At 42.9% G+C, this 18465-nt stretch overlaps 1 protein-coding gene across 1 annotated transcript in view; it reads left to right on the top strand.

The window, feature by feature from the left end:
* LOC122019403 (DNA-directed RNA polymerase III subunit 2-like) overlaps nt 1-15890 on the top strand; it is a 39366-nt gene extending 23476 nt beyond the window's left edge. The window contains exons 31-37 of the mRNA XM_042576874.1: nt 4454-4579; nt 4649-4704; nt 5150-5220; nt 6923-7007; nt 7099-7202; nt 15420-15551; nt 15676-15890. Of these exons, the coding sequence (XP_042432808.1) occupies nt 4454-4579; nt 4649-4704; nt 5150-5220; nt 6923-7007; nt 7099-7202; nt 15420-15551; nt 15676-15726 (625 nt within the window). The 3' untranslated portion in view covers nt 15727-15890. The remainder of the gene's footprint in view (nt 1-4453; nt 4580-4648; nt 4705-5149; nt 5221-6922; nt 7008-7098; nt 7203-15419; nt 15552-15675) is intronic.
* The last annotated feature ends 2575 nt before the right edge of the window (nt 15891-18465 follow it).

Genomic DNA, 18465 nt, shown 5'->3' with positions numbered 1-18465 from the left:
GATTCTATGCCAATCTCGATCGACACCACTGCTTCTCCCCTATACACCAAGTGGAATAGGGTTACGCCGATCGCTTCTCGAGGCATGGTGCGGTAGGCCCACAACACGCTCAACAATTCATCCGCCCAGCTCCCTTCGATGTGGTCGAGCCGAGTCTTAAGTTCTTAGAGGATTTCTCTAGTGGTGACCTCGGTCTGGCCATTACTTTGGGGATAAACCATCGAAGTGAAGGCTTGTGTAAAACCATAGCTGGCGCACCATTCTTTGAGTCTCCTTCCTTGAAACTGCCTTCCATTGTCGGAGACGGACCAATGAGGGACACCAAACTGGCAAATGATATTCTACCACAGAAACTTTATAACCATCTACTCGGTTATCTTGGCGAGCGGCTCGGCCTCCACCAATTTGGAGAAGTAGTCTACTGCCACAAGGAGAAATTTCCTTTGTCCAGTCACCATTAGGAACGACCCTACAATGTCCATGCCCTATTGATCGAACGGGCAAGATACGGATGCCTTCAGCTCCGTCGTGGGCCTGTGCTATATGTTTTGATATTTTTGGCCAAATAGGTAAGTCGCTACTGTCCGAGCGGTGTCGGCTTACAAAGTAGGCCAGAAATATTCTGCCAGTAGGATTTTTCTTGCCAATGAACGACTGCCCGGATGACTTCCACTGGAGTCTTGGTGAACTTCTTGCAAGATATACTAAACATCCTCCGATCGGATACATTTGAGCAGAGGTCTTGAATAGGCTAGGATGAACGTAGTAGCCTCTGATCAACTATGATGAATTCGAACCTCCTCCTTTCTTCATAGACTAGCGCGGGAGGCTCCTCTAAAATTGCATTTACCTCTAGTCGCTAGCCCTTCCGAATGGCTTTCGACTCGGTCTTGACCATCTCGATGTAGCACTGCCGAGCGACAAGCTGATCGCCCTTCACTTCACTGACCGAGTTCTCAACGGAGAACTTGATCTTCTAGCAAAATGTGGAGACAACCGCCCATTCTCGGTCGGTTGGCCTAGTATGACATTATAGGCTGACGGGGCATCCACCACAATGAAATTCGTCGTCCTTGTGTTCCTAAATAGCTCATTCCGGAGGGATATGACTAATCGAGCCTGGCCAATCAGTAATACTTCATTGTCGGTGGACCCGTATAAGGGAGTCTTCATGGTCAGTAACTTGCTCCAGTCAATTTGTAGTTAATCGAACGCCTTTTTAAAGATAATATTCACCGAGCTACCTGTATCTACAAAAGTACGATGGATATTGTAGTTAGCAATTACCGCTTTAATGATCAGGGTGTCGTCATGAGGAATCTCCACTTCCTCTAAGTCTCGAGAACCAAAACTAATCTCTGGTCCTTTTGCTACTGCTCTGCTGCACCCGACAATGTGGATTTCCAGGTGCTGGGTGTGTGACTTTCAGGCTCCATTAGAGTTGCCATCAGTCGGTCCTCCTGCGATCATTCGTATATCACCCGGGCGGCGTTGTGGCGGTTATCCTCTTCCCGAGCTGTGGGACGTGGTCGCTCAACTGATGCCGATGCTCTTCGGCTCTGAGTCGATTGTCGATGATTTTTAGCTGATGCCTTCTCTCTTCATGCCGCCCTTCTGATCAGCTGTGATGGCGTTGGTTAGGAGATAGGGACCGACGGTTGGTGAGGCCGCTCGGCGGGGCTTCGACTTGAGACTATAGCCGTCTCTAGTGTTGTGTGTCGCCACTCGGTGATAGGAATAGAAGAGCGGCGTCCATTGTTGTTTTCCGGCAAATCTCTCCCGCTCAACTTCCACATGCTTGACCGCATGAGTTCTGGGCTCGGCCTACGGCTGTGCCACTCCTGCTCAGGGCCCCTTTGATGGCTGGTGATTTTGGGCCGCTCCACATTTGGAGCGAGAGTGGGATAACCTCCCTTCTCCAAGCGGCTTGAGCTTCCTCCACATTAATGTACTCGGTGGCCCATCCGAGCAGATGATCAAAGTCCTTGGGAGGCCTCTGGATGAGCAAGTGAAAGGATTCACCCTCTAAATGCCCTTGTGAGAATGAACTTACAAGGATCTCCAGAGTGGCTGACAGGACTTCCATAGCCATTTGGTTGAATCTCTTAATGTAGGTCCGCAATGCTTCCTTGGGTCTTGCTTAACCACAAATAGATTAACGTTTGTCTTCTGATGGCGGCAATTTCTTGCAAAGTGCTGTAAGAACGTCGCTCAGAACTCTTTAAAGCTACATATAGATCTGATCAGCAATTGCCTAAACCATTGTTGGGCTGACGCGGAGAGCGTGGTGAGGAAGACTCGGCATTTGATTTTGTCTATGTACTGATGGAGCGTGACCATGTTGTCAAATTTTATTAGATGGTCCTCGGGGTCGGTCGCCCCCATGTACTCCCCAATCGTTAATGACGCGTAATGTCGCGGCAGCCGATTATCTAGGATCTCCTGATAAAATTGTCTGTTTATCCGTTTGGGAAAGTTGTCAAGCCTTGGTGCTTTACTCCTTTGCTCATCCTGAGCGGGTGCATCCTCTGAAGATGATCCTTGGGTCCTATCCGCTCGGCCCTATTCCTCTGAAGGAGTTCGGAATAGCGCTCGGTGATAGGGGATCGGCGCATTCAACGCATCTCCAAATGTGTCGGTCGGCTTGTTGATCGGCCGACAAGCCACGGCGTTTTCCACTCGACCTCTATGATCGGCTTGTTGTCTTGTCCCGATGCCACGGGTTCGTTTTCTTGGCGAACGGCTATTGCCTGCTGCTCTAACATCTTAGCCACCCGCTCTTATATTAGCACGTCCAACTCCTCTTGCATCAACGCCATGGTGATGAGCCGTCCAGTGTCCTCCATCTCTGCATTTCGGATTTAGGTAAGATTCTCACAAACGACGCTAAATATGATCCTGTCCAAATCAGTGAAGATGGCAAGCTGGGGATGTGACTTCCTAGTTGACACGATGAAGACTCTACATAGCCCTGCAATACAAAAGCATCAGTGTCGGGTCGGGAATGGGTTCTCGGCATTGGCCCTCTGACACTTAAGTCAGTCTCCAACGATCTCAAGAAAAGGAGAACTGTAGCTAAGAGATGTAGAAAATGAAGTTGCGTATACCTCTTCCTGTATATGGGAATCCCCTTTTATAGCGTCATTGCAGTATTTGTGCACGCATCCCAAAGTGTGGGCACGTTTTCATAGGTGTCCTAGGAAAAGACAAGTCAAAAAGTGTCCCTGACACCATTCCTTAAGCAGCCACATGTAGTTCTCTAATGTAACAGTTTGGAAGCTTCTAAAGTACGATTGCTTGCTTGCCTATCAGCAGCACTAACTCCCAAAGGATATGATAAGATATTTGGTGGGGTCATGCGCAGTCGACCGGAGTTCTCTCGGTCGAGCTGCCTCCGCTCGACAATGTCCTTAGGGCCTGTCGGCCTGTCTCTTTCCTTGCTTCTTAACCCTTGTCGATTATCCCCCTTTGATTAGAAGCAAAGCCCGGTCGACGAGACCACTTGCTGCTTAGCTCCCTTTGTTGTCGAAGGGCAATTTTATCCGGTCGGGGAGAGCCCGACTTACTTGTCTTATGAGCTAGTACCATCCACTAGGCAGTTCCCGGTTCGCTCGGCCATACCTAGTCCGCTCGGCCGACTTGGCTTCCCCGCTTGACTTTGTCTTCCATGTCAGCCGATCTTCCTTACTTTGACCTATCTTTGGTGGAACCCCCTATCATTACCAGATCAGTTATATTACACTTGTGGTGTATGACTTGCCATGCCACAGTTGTAATGCCTAGTTGCTCAGCCATAGGAATACATTTGCTTAGACATCATTGGCACTCTGTAGCAATTGCAGTGACCTAGTTGTACTAGTCATAGTGGTTACTTGAGTGCCACACTAGGATAGACTATGATCTCATTTGTACTCCTTATATACCTTCAGTGTCCCAACTGTCAAACTTGCTCACAAAGGGATTTGGCATTCCTCAGTTAGTTAGTTTCACACATTTATTAACAAGTTGAGGATGGACAATGTTTATTCACCACCTTGGGGAGTTTCAGAAAATAGTATCAATTAGAGGGTTAATTTGTGGCTATTTCTCAGGGATTCGTTTTTTTTTTTTTGGTATTTGGTTCATTATTTATGGGCAGTATTCTCGTCTATTATATGAATTCCTAATTAAAGGGTTTGCTTTTTCCTCTTTCTCTTTTTCCCTTTTTCCTAAAATTTCTATACTCTGTTGATGTAGAAGAGAAATGCAAAAATTTCTTCTCTCGGCTTTTCTCATTCATCATACAACTCTTTTGATAATCATATTTATATGTTGCTGCAGAGATTATTAGTATTCTCCCAAAATTTCTATCATTGATTTTCCTATTATTGCTTGAAATCTCCTCATAGTTTGGAATATAGATTTTCACCTTTAAAACATAAGTACTGGCTCTCACATCAGTTGCAATTAATAGTGGGATGACACTGGGCAAAATGTTTGAGCTTATTGGTGGAAAAGCTGGAGTTTCTTGTGGCCGATTTCATTATGGTGATGCATTTGAAGAACCTAGTGTCCATGCTGATAAGGTTGAAGACATAAGGTGTGTTTCCTTTTAATACTATAGATTTCTGGCCATGACCATGTACTTACACATTTTGTAAAATTCCAGCAATACACTTGCGAAGCATGGATTTAGCTATAGCGGCAAAGATTTCCTCTACTCAGGTATGTTTTTTCTTATAAGAAATTACTTCAAGATTTGAGCTTGTTTTATCAATAGTTTATATTAAGTAAATAAAATTTGGAAGGAACTTGATGAGTTTTTCTCTATTTTGATATCAAGCCTTTCATAATACTGTCTTGATTTGCATGAGCCTACAAGTTGCTTGGGTTTATTTTGCAAAGCTTTATGTAATTTGATAGCTAAGGTGAAAAGGTAGGTGTTTAGGTCAAAATTCCCTCACTGAAAAAAATGGAAAAAAAAATGGAGGAGCATTAGTTGGCCTCAAAATGAGTACAATGCACATCCACTTGTGTATATTCATTCAAGTTTGTGTCTGCTCTATGTTTTTTTGTCTATATTCAGGAGTCTCATGACCTTTTCCTTATCTGTTATTTCAACTTATTCTGTTGACCAGAAAATATTTGACATGTAATTTGAATGTTCCAGGCATTACAGGCTGGCCATTACAAGCATACATTTTCATGGGGCCAATCTACTATCAGAAGTTGAAACATATGGTAATTGTACACATATTTCATTTCTCATGTGTCCTCCTTGCAAAGAGATTTGGCAAACTTTCAATGAGATTATCTTGTCCTGAAATGTTTCTCTGCTATCAAAATGTTTTTGTTTTCATGGTTTGCGCAATATTGTTGTTAGGTGTCAACAATGTTACTAAATGTCGCTTAGTAAGCCAAAAACTTATTTTTATCATCATCCTTGGAACTATAAATTTTTGATTGCCTTCTTAATCCTAAGACAGTTTTAAGGACTAATAGAATTCTGTTCGTTGTCAATAAGTCAACTGATATATGAAGTGGGATCAAGTGTTAAAGAAAAAAAAAAGGGAGCCCGATACATGAAGCTCCCGTCATGCGAGATCCCAGGGAAAGATCCATTGTACGTAGTTTTACTTTGTTTTTTTGCAAGAGGTTGTTTCCAGGATTCAAACCCGTGAATTTTTTGTCACAAAGCAACAACTTTACCGTTGCACCAAGGCTCCCCTTCAAATGTTCAAGAAGCATGAGAAAAAAAATTAGGGAATCAGATTTTCAAACATGTCAGTCTTATGGAAATGATACACATCCCTAGCCTGAAGAAATACATTTTTGATGCTACACTGAAACATCCTCTAGGCCAGTATGAGTTGAACGTGTGATCTTATCTATAGGAGAAAAAATATGAAGATAATCAACACCATAAATTTGTATGTCTTCCCCTTGAATCAAGCCCTTGATTGATTTGCAATACTTCTGAATTCTGATGATGTTTGCATAATAAGCAACATTTCCACCTGTGGATTTATCAGGATGGAATCATGTGTGTACTTTTTGTAGTAGTGCATTTGTAAGGTTATTTTCTAAGAACAATGGGAAACCAAAGGTAGCTCAGCGACTAGAGTTGGCGACACGAGGGTAGCAGGATCTCAAGTGGTTGTTACATGCTTAGCTCCTGTAAGTTTGCATTGTTTTAGGTTCTGTTGTTAGTGTGGGGAAGAAAATGAAATAGGAGCACACAATAGAGTAGGCACTATTGAATCCAACGATAAAGTAGGAACATGAATCATTTCCATAACAAACTTAGAAATATTTGGTATGACGGAAAATAAAGGAGCGGATTCGAAGAAGAAGGTTATCTCTACAATGCAAAGATAAAGACACATTGCAACTCACAAAAATAACAGCAATAGGCCTTCTACATGTGAGAATAGCCGCGTATTTATCAGGCAGACAATGTTATTACCTTGCAAGGACAAGAAAGCTGTATGCTATTGTCATCTGGTCTGGTCTTAGTTCTCAAATCTTATTTTGAACATATGATATCTACTTATTATAACAAGCGTATATCTAGTTAATATGAGAAGCCCTGAATATCCTATTCAGGATCCATTTCCTATGATTTTCGGAGTTTTTTTATTAGCTCGTTTTTTGATCATGTCTAAATGTTTGTCGTGATAGAAATTTCATATTAACTTTAGCATATTTTATTTGGACATGTAGGTTAATATTGGAACCTTTAAATAAGTATATATATCTTTTACTTGCTGAGAAATGCCATATTTATTGTGAGATTGTTATACAATGTGAAATCCCTGCTCATTATTCAATTCTACAGAACAATATATCTAAATATGTAACCACGAAATATCAATCATTTTGTTGGTATTCCAGCATAATAGATTTTTTGGTAAATAATGTCCATCGTCTTCTTGACCTACAGGTAATTGATAAAATGCATGCTCGCGCTACAGGGCCTCATGTGTTACTGACTAGACAACCTACTGCAGGAAGAAGCCAAGATGGAGGTTGTTTGATCATAATCATGTTTGAAACTGACAACAATTGTTGGTGGCTTTAATCTTCAACTAAATTTTTCTTTATTGTTTCCTTTTGCAGGACTGCGTCTAGGAGAAATGGAACGTGACTGTTTGATAGCACATGGTGTGAGTATGGTGATATTTGAACGTTTGATGTTGTCCAGTGACCCATACGAAGTTCAGGTACTTGAACAAGCTGAATACCTATTGGATCAGTATTAGTCTATTGAAACTTGTGCTCAGTGATTTTCTACAATATATGAGGTTTATTTTCCCAGTTATTCTCAGTTTTTGATAAGTTTGTTTTCAATTATTAAAACTCATGTTGGACACAAAACAATATGTTGTCGGAGATTTACGAGGTATTAACTGAATTTAAATACTCGAATTAAATTCAACTTTCTCATGCTGTCAGCAGGGGCTAGTTTTTATCCAAGTGCCGACCTCAGAGTGATTGAGTGAGCAAAGTGTCCGAGCAAAGAGGCCGGTCGGACGAGGCAGACAGGCTGCGCCGGAGAGGCCGGTCGGACAAGGCAGACACGAGCAGAGAGGCCGGTCGGACGAGACAGACAGGCAGGAGAGGTCGGTCGGACAAGGCAGGTCTGCAGAGAGGCCGGTCGGATAAGGCAGGCAGGTTGAGCATAGAGGAGGCCGGTCAGGCGAAGTTGCTGACCGAGCAGTGAGGTCAGGCGGACGAAAAGACTGATCGAGCAAGTGGAGAGGTCGGTCGAGCGAACAGGCCGATCGGGTGAAGATTCCGAGCGGGCGCAGAGATCGAGCAAGCAGTCAAGTCGAGTGGGCAGAACGACCGACCGGGCGTACAGAGAGAGGCCGATCTGGCGAGCGAAGAAGCTGGCCGAGCGGATGGAAAGAGGAGTCTAGCGGGGAAAACACCAAGGCCCGCGAGAGTCGCAGTTTCCTTGAAACAGATTTGCCCCACCTCCGGCTGTGCTTCGAGGCTTACTAGGGTCGTCTGTCTCCTAGGATACAACGACTGATCGTGATCCCCACCAAGCATCGGTGGTCACGGCGAGCTGAGTGGCACCCGAATGCTACCACAGGCATTCCGCCGAGCAGGAGCTGCACGACAGAGGAGGAGGAAGGAAAATGAAGAACCTTTGCTTTGCTTGCTGTGTACGTACTCTGCCTATGATCGGAGCCTCCTTATATAAGAGCTCGGATCAATGACCAGAGTTAATGATCTTAATGGTCATTATTAGCCGAGCAGTGAAACGGCCACCGTTTCACTCATTATTACTCGCCCGGTTTTATTCTACATTAATCTCAAATTTAATGCATCTGTTTCACAACAACAAAGATCTACGTGGCAAAATGTTGGTTGTTCCACTTGGACAAATTTTGCCCCGACCACGGCATTCGTGTGCACAAGTCGCGCTCGCACACGTGTCAACTTGGTTCAGTGCAATCCGGGCCCTGGATTTACACCCCCCCTATAGACCCACGCATGAGAGAGAGCCTCTCCCCATGCATTTGTTCACATCCTTAATGTATGTGAATCAATATAAACCAACAAAAATACCTTGAAACTTCCAATGTGGGACTAAAGTCCCATTCACAATGAAGTCTCTTTCCTCTTCTATTTCTTCTCCATTCACTTATATTTAACAATCCCCCACATGAATGGAGATAGGGTAAGTGATAGCATTCAGCACTTGAGTCAAGTATAGGATAGGTAGGTTTTACCCTTTGAACCTTCCCTTGTGAAGATTTGATTGCTAACTGGCTGATAGTAGACACGATGTTCTTAAACTCTATTGTCGTCTGTGTAAGCAGTGACAAATCTCACCCAAGACTCTCCCTGATACAACTCAGTTCTCATGAGTGTGTTCGTTCTTGGCCATGAACACGCCTGGTTCTGTGAGAAACTCTAAGAATTGTGCCTTCAATTCACTTCGAAGTGGCCCCACTTCTTTCTCACATAGGTGATCCCTCGAGAGTTGTCATCTACTCTTGTTGATCATTAAAAGCCCATCGACTTACCCTGGTCTAGTCACTATTTCATTGGGTTATCCCCCACAGTGTGTCTAGTCAGTGCAGATTAGTTGCCCCTTTGAACCTAGTTCTTGGGATCTCTAGTCAGCATAGGTTGGGTGTCCTCTGCACTGATCGCTGACAACAACATTAAACTCATTCCTCGTGATGAGCTTGCAACTAACTCTCGATTTAACCCTTTGGTTAGCAGATCCGCTAGGTTATCTTTTGACTTCACATAGTCAACAGTGATAACTCCAGTTGAGAGTAGTTGTCTAATGGTATTATGTCTGACGTATATGTCTAGACTTACCATTATACAGATGGCTCTGTGCCCGACCGATTGTAGATTGACTATTGCAATATATGTAAATTGCCGGCACAGGTTTTGACCATCGTGGAATATCTTCTAAGAATTATTGTAGCCATTCAGCCTCTTCACCACATTTGTCAAGAGCTACAAACTCATATTCCATCGTGAATCTGGTTATTACGGTTTGCTTAGAAGATTTCCAAGAAATGGTTGCACCTGCTAGAGTGAAGACATATCCACTCGTAGACTTAGAGTATTTTATATCAGATATCCAACTTGCATCGCTATATCCTTCTATCACAGCAGGATATCTTGTATAGTACAGTACATATTCACGAGTATACCTCAAGTACCTCAGTACTCTTATTATCCCTTTCCAGTGCTCAACACCGGGATTACTCGTGTATCTACTCAATTTGCTTACTGCGTAGGCCAAGTCTGGTCGTGTACAACTCATCAAGTACATCAGACATCCAATCACTCGAGAGTACTCTATCTACGAGATACTTTCACCTCGATTTTTCGATAGATGTTGACTCGTATCTATCGGCGTTCGTGCCAACGCAATAATTTCTCAAGAATCTTGTCCACGTAATAAGACTGACTAAGAACAAGTCCTTTTGCCATTTTAAGAATTTTGATTCCTAAAATCACATCAGCTAGACTCATGTCTTTCATGTCAAATATTGAGTTCAACATATCTTTAGTGGATTTGATTATCTTATCATTACTCCCAATGATAAGTATGCCATCTACATATAGACACAAGATGACGTAGTCATTCTCTGTGACTTTCACGTAGACACATTTATCGCATTCTTTAATCTTGAATCCATATTCCTTCATGGCATTATCAAATTTCTCATGTCATTACTTAGGTGCTTGTTTCAAGCCATATAATGACTTCACCAATCTATAGACCTTGTTTTTCTGTCCTGGCAAAGAAAACCCCTCAGGTTGGTCCATGTAGATTTCCTCTTCTAAATCCCAGTTTAGGAAAGCTGTCTTTACATCCATTTGATGTATTTCGAGATTTCATAGACCGGCAATAGCCAACAATACTCTAATGGAAGTTATTCTCGCCACCGGAGAGTATGTATCAAAGTAATCAAGGCTTTCTCGTTGTCGGTATCCTTTGATTACCAATCTAGCCTTGTATTTATCGATTGCGCCATCTGATTTCATTTTCTTCTTGAAGATCCACTTGCAACCTAGTGGTTTACTTTCCGGAGGAAGATCCACGAGTTCCCAAGTGTGATTTTGCAAGATAAATTCTATCTCAGATGCAATTGCTCTCTCTAGTGAGGTCCATCAAACGAGCTTACTGCTTCTGAGTAACTCCGAGGCTCACTTTCCAGCATGAAAGTGATAAAATCCGATCCGTAGGATTTTTCTACCCGAGCTCTTTTACTTCGTCTAAGCTCAACCTCAACTGGTTCATCATCATCTTCTTCGCCTTGTGTTTCATATGCCCGTTTTGAGGAGCTAGCATCCTCTTGGGTCTTATACGGAAACACATGCTTGAAGAACGAGGCATTTCTCGATTTAATTATCGAGTTCTTGTGTATCTCCGGTATGTGTGACTCATACACACAAAATCGATAAGCACTGTTATGTGCATATCCAATAAATATGCAATCAACAGTCTTTGGTCCTATCTTAATCCTTTTCGGATCAGACACCAATAATTTGGCAAGACACCCCTCACATTCGTAAATATTTGTAGGATGGTTGTCTTCCATTCCACAACTCATAAGGGCTCTTATCTACTTTCTTCCGGGGCACCTTATTTAAAAGGTAATTAGCTGTTAACACAGCTTCCCCCCCCCCCCCACATTGACTCTGGCAATCCAGAGCTCAATAGAAGAGCATTCATCATCTCCTTTAGAGTTCGATTCTTTCGCTCAGCAACTCTATTTTGCTGAGGAGTATAAGGAGTTATTGTTTCGTGTTTGATCCCATGTTCAGCACACAACTCAGCAAACGGTGGCACATATTCACCGCCTCAGTCACTTCGAACCACCTTAATCTTTCTTTTAAGCTGGTTTTCAACCTCATTCTTATAGAGAGCAAATTTCTCTATAGCTTCATCCTTAATTTTGAGAAGATACACATAACAGTATTTTATTTTATCATCTACAAAAGTGATGAAGTATTTATTACCACCACGTGTTGGCGTACCTTTTAGGCCGCACACATCAGTGTGGATTAGGTCAAGTGGTTCGTTACTTCTTTCAATATGTTGAAGGATGACCTTGTCATTTTTGCTTCAACACAAATCTCACACTTGTGTTTTGGGTCAAGGTGGAATGTAGGTATGCTTTGCATGTTTATTAATCTATGCAACACATCGTATTTAACATGTCCTAGTCTACCATGCCACAAACACGAAGACTCAAGCATATAAGTGGAAGAGCTTTCATTTTTATTTATCTTGGGCCTAATGGTCATTACATTGAGCTTGAATAGCCCATCAGATACATAGCCCCTTCCTACAAATATTCCATTGTTTGACAATACAACTCTGTCCGACTCAAAAACAATGCGAAAGTCATGCTTGTTTAACAGTGATCCGAATACTAGATTCTTCCGAATCTTCGGAACATACAACACATTGTTTAGAGTGAGGTCCTTGCCCGAGGTCATCTTCAACACCACCATTCCTTGGCCCATGATGCCCGAGGTTGCTGAGTCCCCATGAACAGTTTGTCTCCAATGACTTCTTCGAAGTTGTGGAGCAGCTCCTTGTTGCAGCACACATGTCTGGTGGCTCCAGTATCGATCCACCATCGCCGCGGGTTTGAACCGATCAAGTTCAACTCAGAGACCACAGCGCAGAGGTCGTCCATTTCTGGTCCCTCGTTCAGGTTGACCTCTTACTTCTTCTTCGGCTTTCTGCACTCCCAAGATTTGTGACTCACTTTGTCATAGTTGAAGCACTTCCCTTAGAACTTCTTGCCGATGCCTCCTCTAGGTCCCATCTTGGAAGATTTTGGGGTCTTCCGTTTCGAGTTTTGACCATGCTCGACGACGTTGGCTTTTACAGTAGCCTGAGAGAACAGCTTTCTCTCCGAACTCTTGCTGTCTTCTTCGATGCGAAGTCGAACAATGAGCTCTTCCACATTCATCTCCTTCCGCTTGTGCTTCAGGTAGTTCTTGAAGTCCTTCCAGCCAGGAGGCAGCTTTTCAATGATAGCAGCCACCTGAAAGGTTTCACTTAGAACCATCCCTTTTGAGTGGATCTCGTGCAAGATCACCTGAAGCTCTTGGACTTGGCTGATCACCATCTTGGAGTCAACCATCTTGTAGTTCAGGAATCGGCCCAAGATGAACTTCTTTGGCCCTGCATCCTCCTTCTTGTATTTCTTGTCCAGGGACTCCCATAGCTCCTTAGCCATTCTCTTCATACTATACACAGCGTACAGCGAGTCGGCAAGGCAGTTGAGGATGTAGTTTCGGCAAAGGAACTCAGAATGAGTCCATGCCTCCACTGTATTGATGGTCTGCGCATCAGCATCCTCAGCACGCTTGAGAGGGTCCTCGGACAAGAACCGAGCCAGATTGAGCATGGTTAGGTGGAAGAGCATCTTCTGTTGCCACCTCTTGAAGTTCAGTCCACTGAACTTCTCTGACTTTTCCCCGTGGTTGATTGACACAGTTTCAATCGGGGCGGAAGAGGCCTGCACGTGTTGAGTCTGTTGCACCTCAACACTTCGTTCTGTGGCCATCTCAATAGAATTGAATCTGTTTCAAGATTGTTAGACACAAAACAATCTGCTGCCAGAGATTTAAGGGGTATTAGCTGAATTTAAATACTCGAATTAAATTCAACTTACAGTTGAGCTGACCTGAGCAGATAATCTCAGGCTGCCAGCAGGGGCTGGTTTTTATCCAAGTGTCGACCTCAGAGTGACTGAGTGAGCAGAGCGTCTGAGCAGAGAGGCCGGTCGGACAAGGCAGACAGGCTGAGCAGAGAGGCCGGTCGGATGAGGCAGACAGGCCGAGCAGGAGAGGTCGGTCGGACGAGGTAGACAGGCCGAGCAGAGAGGCCGGTCAGACGAGGCAGATAGGCCGAGCAGAGAGGAGGTCGGTCAGACGAAGTTGCCGACCAAGCAATAAGGTCAGGCGGACGAAAAGACTGATTGAGCGAGTGGAGAGGTCGGTCGAGCGAACAGGCCGATCGGGTGAAGATTCCGAGCGGGCACAGAGACCGAGCAAGAAGTCAGGTCAAGCGGGCAGAACGGCCGATCGGCCGTACAGAGAGAGGCCGATCTGGCGAGCGAAGAAGCTGGCCGAGCGGACGGAAAGAGGAGTCGAGCGGGGAAAAGACCGAGGCCTGCGAGAGTCGCAGTTTCCTTGAAACAGATTCGCCCCACCGCCGGTTGTGCTTCGAGGCTTACTAGGGTCGTCTGTCTCCTAGGATACAACGGCTAACCGTGATCCCCACCAAGCACTGGTGGTCATGGCGAGATGAGTAGCACCCGAATGCTACCACGGGCACTCCGCCGAGCAGGAGCTGCACGACAGAGGAGGAGGAAGGAAAATGGAGAGCCTTTGCTTTGCTTGTTGTGTACTCTGCCTATGATCGGAGCATCCGTTTCACAGCAGCAAAAGATCTACGTGGCAAAATGTTGGTTGTTCCACTTGGGCAAATTTTGTGCAATCCGGATCCTGGATTTGCACCCCCCTTGCGCACCCACGCGTGAGAGAGAGTCTCTCTCCATGCATTTGTTCACATCCTCAATGTATGCGAATCAATATAAACCAACAAAAATGTCTTGAAACTTCCAATGTGAGACTAAAGTCCTATTCGCAATGGAGCCTCTTTCCTCTTCCATTTCTTCTCCATTCACTTATATTTAACAACTCATTTGTTCCTATTGTCTAACAACTACGCTGCAACCTTATTATATGCATTATCAGGAATGCTGCTAGTGAGCCTTGTAGGATTTCATCATCCAACTAAGTATACAAGTAAGAATAAAAAGGACAAAATAACGGGCTACTTTAGCAAATTCCTAGAATAGATTTGTAGGTGCTCCCACAGGTTGACACAATTGCTAAGTTTATGGGTGTTTGTTCTAATAGGTTTTAGTGTCAATTTCAGTGTAAAATGTCTCATTGGGTGTCTGACCTCCCCTATGTAAAGGGGTCGCTGTGCTAGTGCAAAATGTCTCCCATAATTTATTTGCCTATATCTAACAAGGGGGCCGGTGATATTAGCTGTCTGAGGTGAGCGTTATCACCTTTTGCTCTAATAAAATAGATTTGCAGGCACATCAGAAGGATGTTATCGAACTTGTGGGTTGACTAGGTTTTGGTAGGGATTGAATTGAAACAAAAGTTGGGAGAGTAGAATTGGTTGACCCCGTTTGACCTGATTTCATCAAGTCAGGCCAGGGTACCAAATCCAGTGTGTCGAATCTTGAATCCTAGGACACAGGTCAGATCGGGAAAACATAGATATTGACTTAATGAGGCAGCTCCTACCTATGGCTGAGTACAAAAAATCTGAACTCTTATGAAGTCCTTTTAAGTTAATCCTACATAGTCTTCAACATGCAATAAATGATACACTAGATATGAGCAGGGAAAAGTAATTGATTGGTTACCTGTAAAACCTTTTTTTTTTTTTGTGAAACTACTTTGATACTCAAACCACCTGAAATCTATAAATTCTTCTTTTCTCACCTGAATCTAATCATAGCTGGATCAGTATGTTTCATGTAGCACCTCTAACAATCTGAATAAACATGAGTACTTGTCGGTAACATGCACCCTACGTATACAGGCAATGTAAATCCCGTTAAAGCCTCATGCATTTGTTCCTACATCAATTCATGTATCCACAAATGTGGAACAACATTGAACTGTCAGTATATTTTGATCAAACCAGGAGTGCTCTCACATCTAGTTATTGAAAATTAGGACCATGCCATTCTTTTTCTTCATCTGTAATTTTCATAATCACTGCAACATGCATCTTAGCCCTAACTAGTATATTCTGTATTTTAATATCCAACATGTTGCTGGAAAACATTTGACTTTGGATTTTAAACTATCAGTTGCTCACTTTAAAATCATTGTTCTTATAGGTCTGCAGGCAGTGTGGCCTGTTCGGGTACTATAATTACAAGTCGGAGATAGCCACTTGTTCAATGTGCAAAAAAAGTGGCGACAATATGAGCACTGTCAAACTTCCATACGCCACCAAGCTTCTAATCCAGGCGAGAACTTAAATTGTTATAGTGTCATGCTGTGTCATTTGCTTGCTTTCCCTGTCTATTCAAATCTGATGTAGGAGGAATGGTCTCACGTTATTCCTTTTTATCTTTCATGTTGTGTTATCAGGAGTTGCAGTCGATGAACATTGCTCCACGTTTGAAATTAGATGAAGCATGAGTACAAGTGGATGTACTTAAAGCATCATCGAAGAGGACAGCATGGATATGAAGCTAGACTAATTCAAGCTCAGAAATAGGTGCCTGCGAGAATATAAGAATGATAGTTTTGTAAAGATTTAAATGTTCGACCTTTTCCATGTTATTATAATCGGAATCCATTAGATACACAAATTTCTTTTAGAAGAGAAGGGCAAAGCTGAATCTTGTTTTGTTGCCAGTGCTTTCTTGCTAGCTTGCCAGTTTTAACAGCCAACTATTGCTTCAGTAAGGGAAAGATTGATGATCCATGTATCCCACTAGTGGTCCAATAAACTAGTACACTTTTGCTAGTAATTGACCTCAGTGCTCTAGTGCCATTTTGTTAGGGAAGGTGGAATTCAAGAATGCTAGATGGTTGGCTTGCTTGTTCAATGTTTTTGCCTGTGTAAAGATTCAACATTTTGCGCATTTACTCCAGAACCCTAACTGGCCCAAAACAACTTCTATCTAATTCATAGATTCTAAAATAGCTCGGTCGCTGTCATAGATAATCAATGAAGTTAACTGAGATTATCATATATTCTAAAGTAGTTGATTGAACTTGTGGTAAACTTTGGTCACAAGCAACATTGAATCATAAGAATGATTTTCCTAAGCCGAATTTCACTTTGATTGCATGAAATACCCAGGTTACCCAGATTTTCAATTATTTTTTTTAATAAATGATAGCTCATTTTTTTTCCTTTGTCTAACTATGCTGCATCCTTATTATATGGATTATCAGGAACGCTGCTAATGCCTTGTAAGACATCATCATCCAACCAAATATGTAAGTGCCGTGAGCCTTTTATTCTCAAGCTAGTAATCAACTCCGAATAGTACGAATAAGGAGGACAAAATATCTAGAATAGCTGCTTTGGCAAATTCCTAGAATAGATTTGCATGCATATCAGGAGAATGTTATAGAACTCGTGGATTGATTTGGTTGTGGTAGGAACTGAGTTAGAAGCAAAAGTTGGAAGAGTAGAATTGGTTGACCTCATTTCATCAGGTTGGGTCCGGTCCCAAATCCAGTGGGTTGAATCTTGAATCCTAGGAGTAAACAATTGGGGCTAGCAAAGACAGGTCAGAAATGCGTGACCTAGTGTTTACCTTTCTCTGTTGATATGTCCACCACATTTGGCCCTGTGCAACGTGAGCCAATAACCAGCATAAGTATTTTGGCTATTCAAGAACCCTCACCCATATAATTGCCGGTTTCTTGCAGAAGCCAATATGAATAATTTTCCAGTTATGAAAAAAGATGGTACTAGTATGAAATTGCATGATGGTCCATGACGACAAAAGATGTCCAACCTATATAATTTTTTTTAATAATCAATATATCAAACTCTTTTAACCGACTAATATTGGACTGATCCAGTCCTATAAAAAAATTTTATTAGTTACTAAGATAAATCAGAAGACACTTGTAATGGTTCATTTAAGCGGCTAACATTCTTAGAGTAATCATCTTACTGGAGGAAAATCTGTAGTGCACCGTAGCTAAGATTTGATCCTTAGATGTTTGATTAACTGGTTGAAGGATCTAACCATTGAACCATTATTCCAGGGGCACCAATCCATATAGTTTGACTGGACGGTTAGTTATGATGATGATGATGATAATAATGATGATATTATGTTGGGCTAATATATTTACTTATTTATATAATGATATATTAAATAGCATAATATATCACGTTTCGAGGATATATTTATCACTCACAATGTGAGAAAGACTAATAATTGATCTTATCTGAAAACTATAGAGATGATGTGCTGGACACAGTAGATCTATGGTTGACTAAAAGAAGACCTTTCACTCTACGAAAGGACTTCTTCTCGATCATGCACACACGGAGATGAGCTAACAAAATATCAACGCTTAAAAACCAAGGGGAGTCCCTGGCGAAGACCCTCTGACATTCAAGTCAGTACAGATCCGGACGAATGGATGAAGAACAGTAAAGAACGCGTGAGAATAAACTTTAGATGTTCAGAGAGCGTACCTCGCCAACAGAAAGAATCCCGTCTTTATATATCACCTCTCATAACCTTCACAATCATAAGGTGGCGAAGTGTGTCAGAGGTTGTTAGGTAAAGGAAAGGGTACAACCCAGGCAATATGCAATAATTGTCCGAGGAATCTTTTGAACAAAGCTCCACTGCTCTTTTGGTAAGGCTTACAATTGGGTCTGTTATATAATCTCTAACTAAGTTTTTCTTTATTTTATGCAATGGACGCCTTCTTTAAATGTATGACCTCAAAATGTATACAGATGCAAGAAGAGGAACTGCTGTGAAAAGAGAAGGAATTGTTGTCCGAGCGGTCCCCTTAGCGGGGCAGCTATCAACCATGCAGCCGACCCTAGTGGGGCGACTGTGCCAGAGGCCTCACCGACCGAGCTTCTCCCAACATCCGAGGGTCCTGAGGAGGAGGAGGAGCTACTGAGGACAAGACGTAAGACGCATAGGCTTATCCTCTCTGCTCAAGCTCTTGAGGAACCCTCATCTCCCATGCATGTTCCTTCCTCGATCGTGTGCCTACTCTAGAGGAGACCCAGGTGCAATCTTCTGAACGTACCTTATTTGTTCGCCCGTCTACCTCAACTCTTCCTTCCAATAGTTCCCTTCAAGAGGCTACTTCTCAACTAACCGAGTCCACAGCTAATATTACTTTACCGCCGACCACTCTTCCTAGTACTGACCAGCCAGG

Source organism: Zingiber officinale, chromosome 9A (assembly GCF_018446385.1).
Source record: "Zingiber officinale cultivar Zhangliang chromosome 9A, Zo_v1.1, whole genome shotgun sequence".
NCBI lineage: Eukaryota > Viridiplantae > Streptophyta > Magnoliopsida > Zingiberales > Zingiberaceae > Zingiber > Zingiber officinale.
This window is presented reverse-complemented; position numbering and strand designations above follow the sequence as displayed.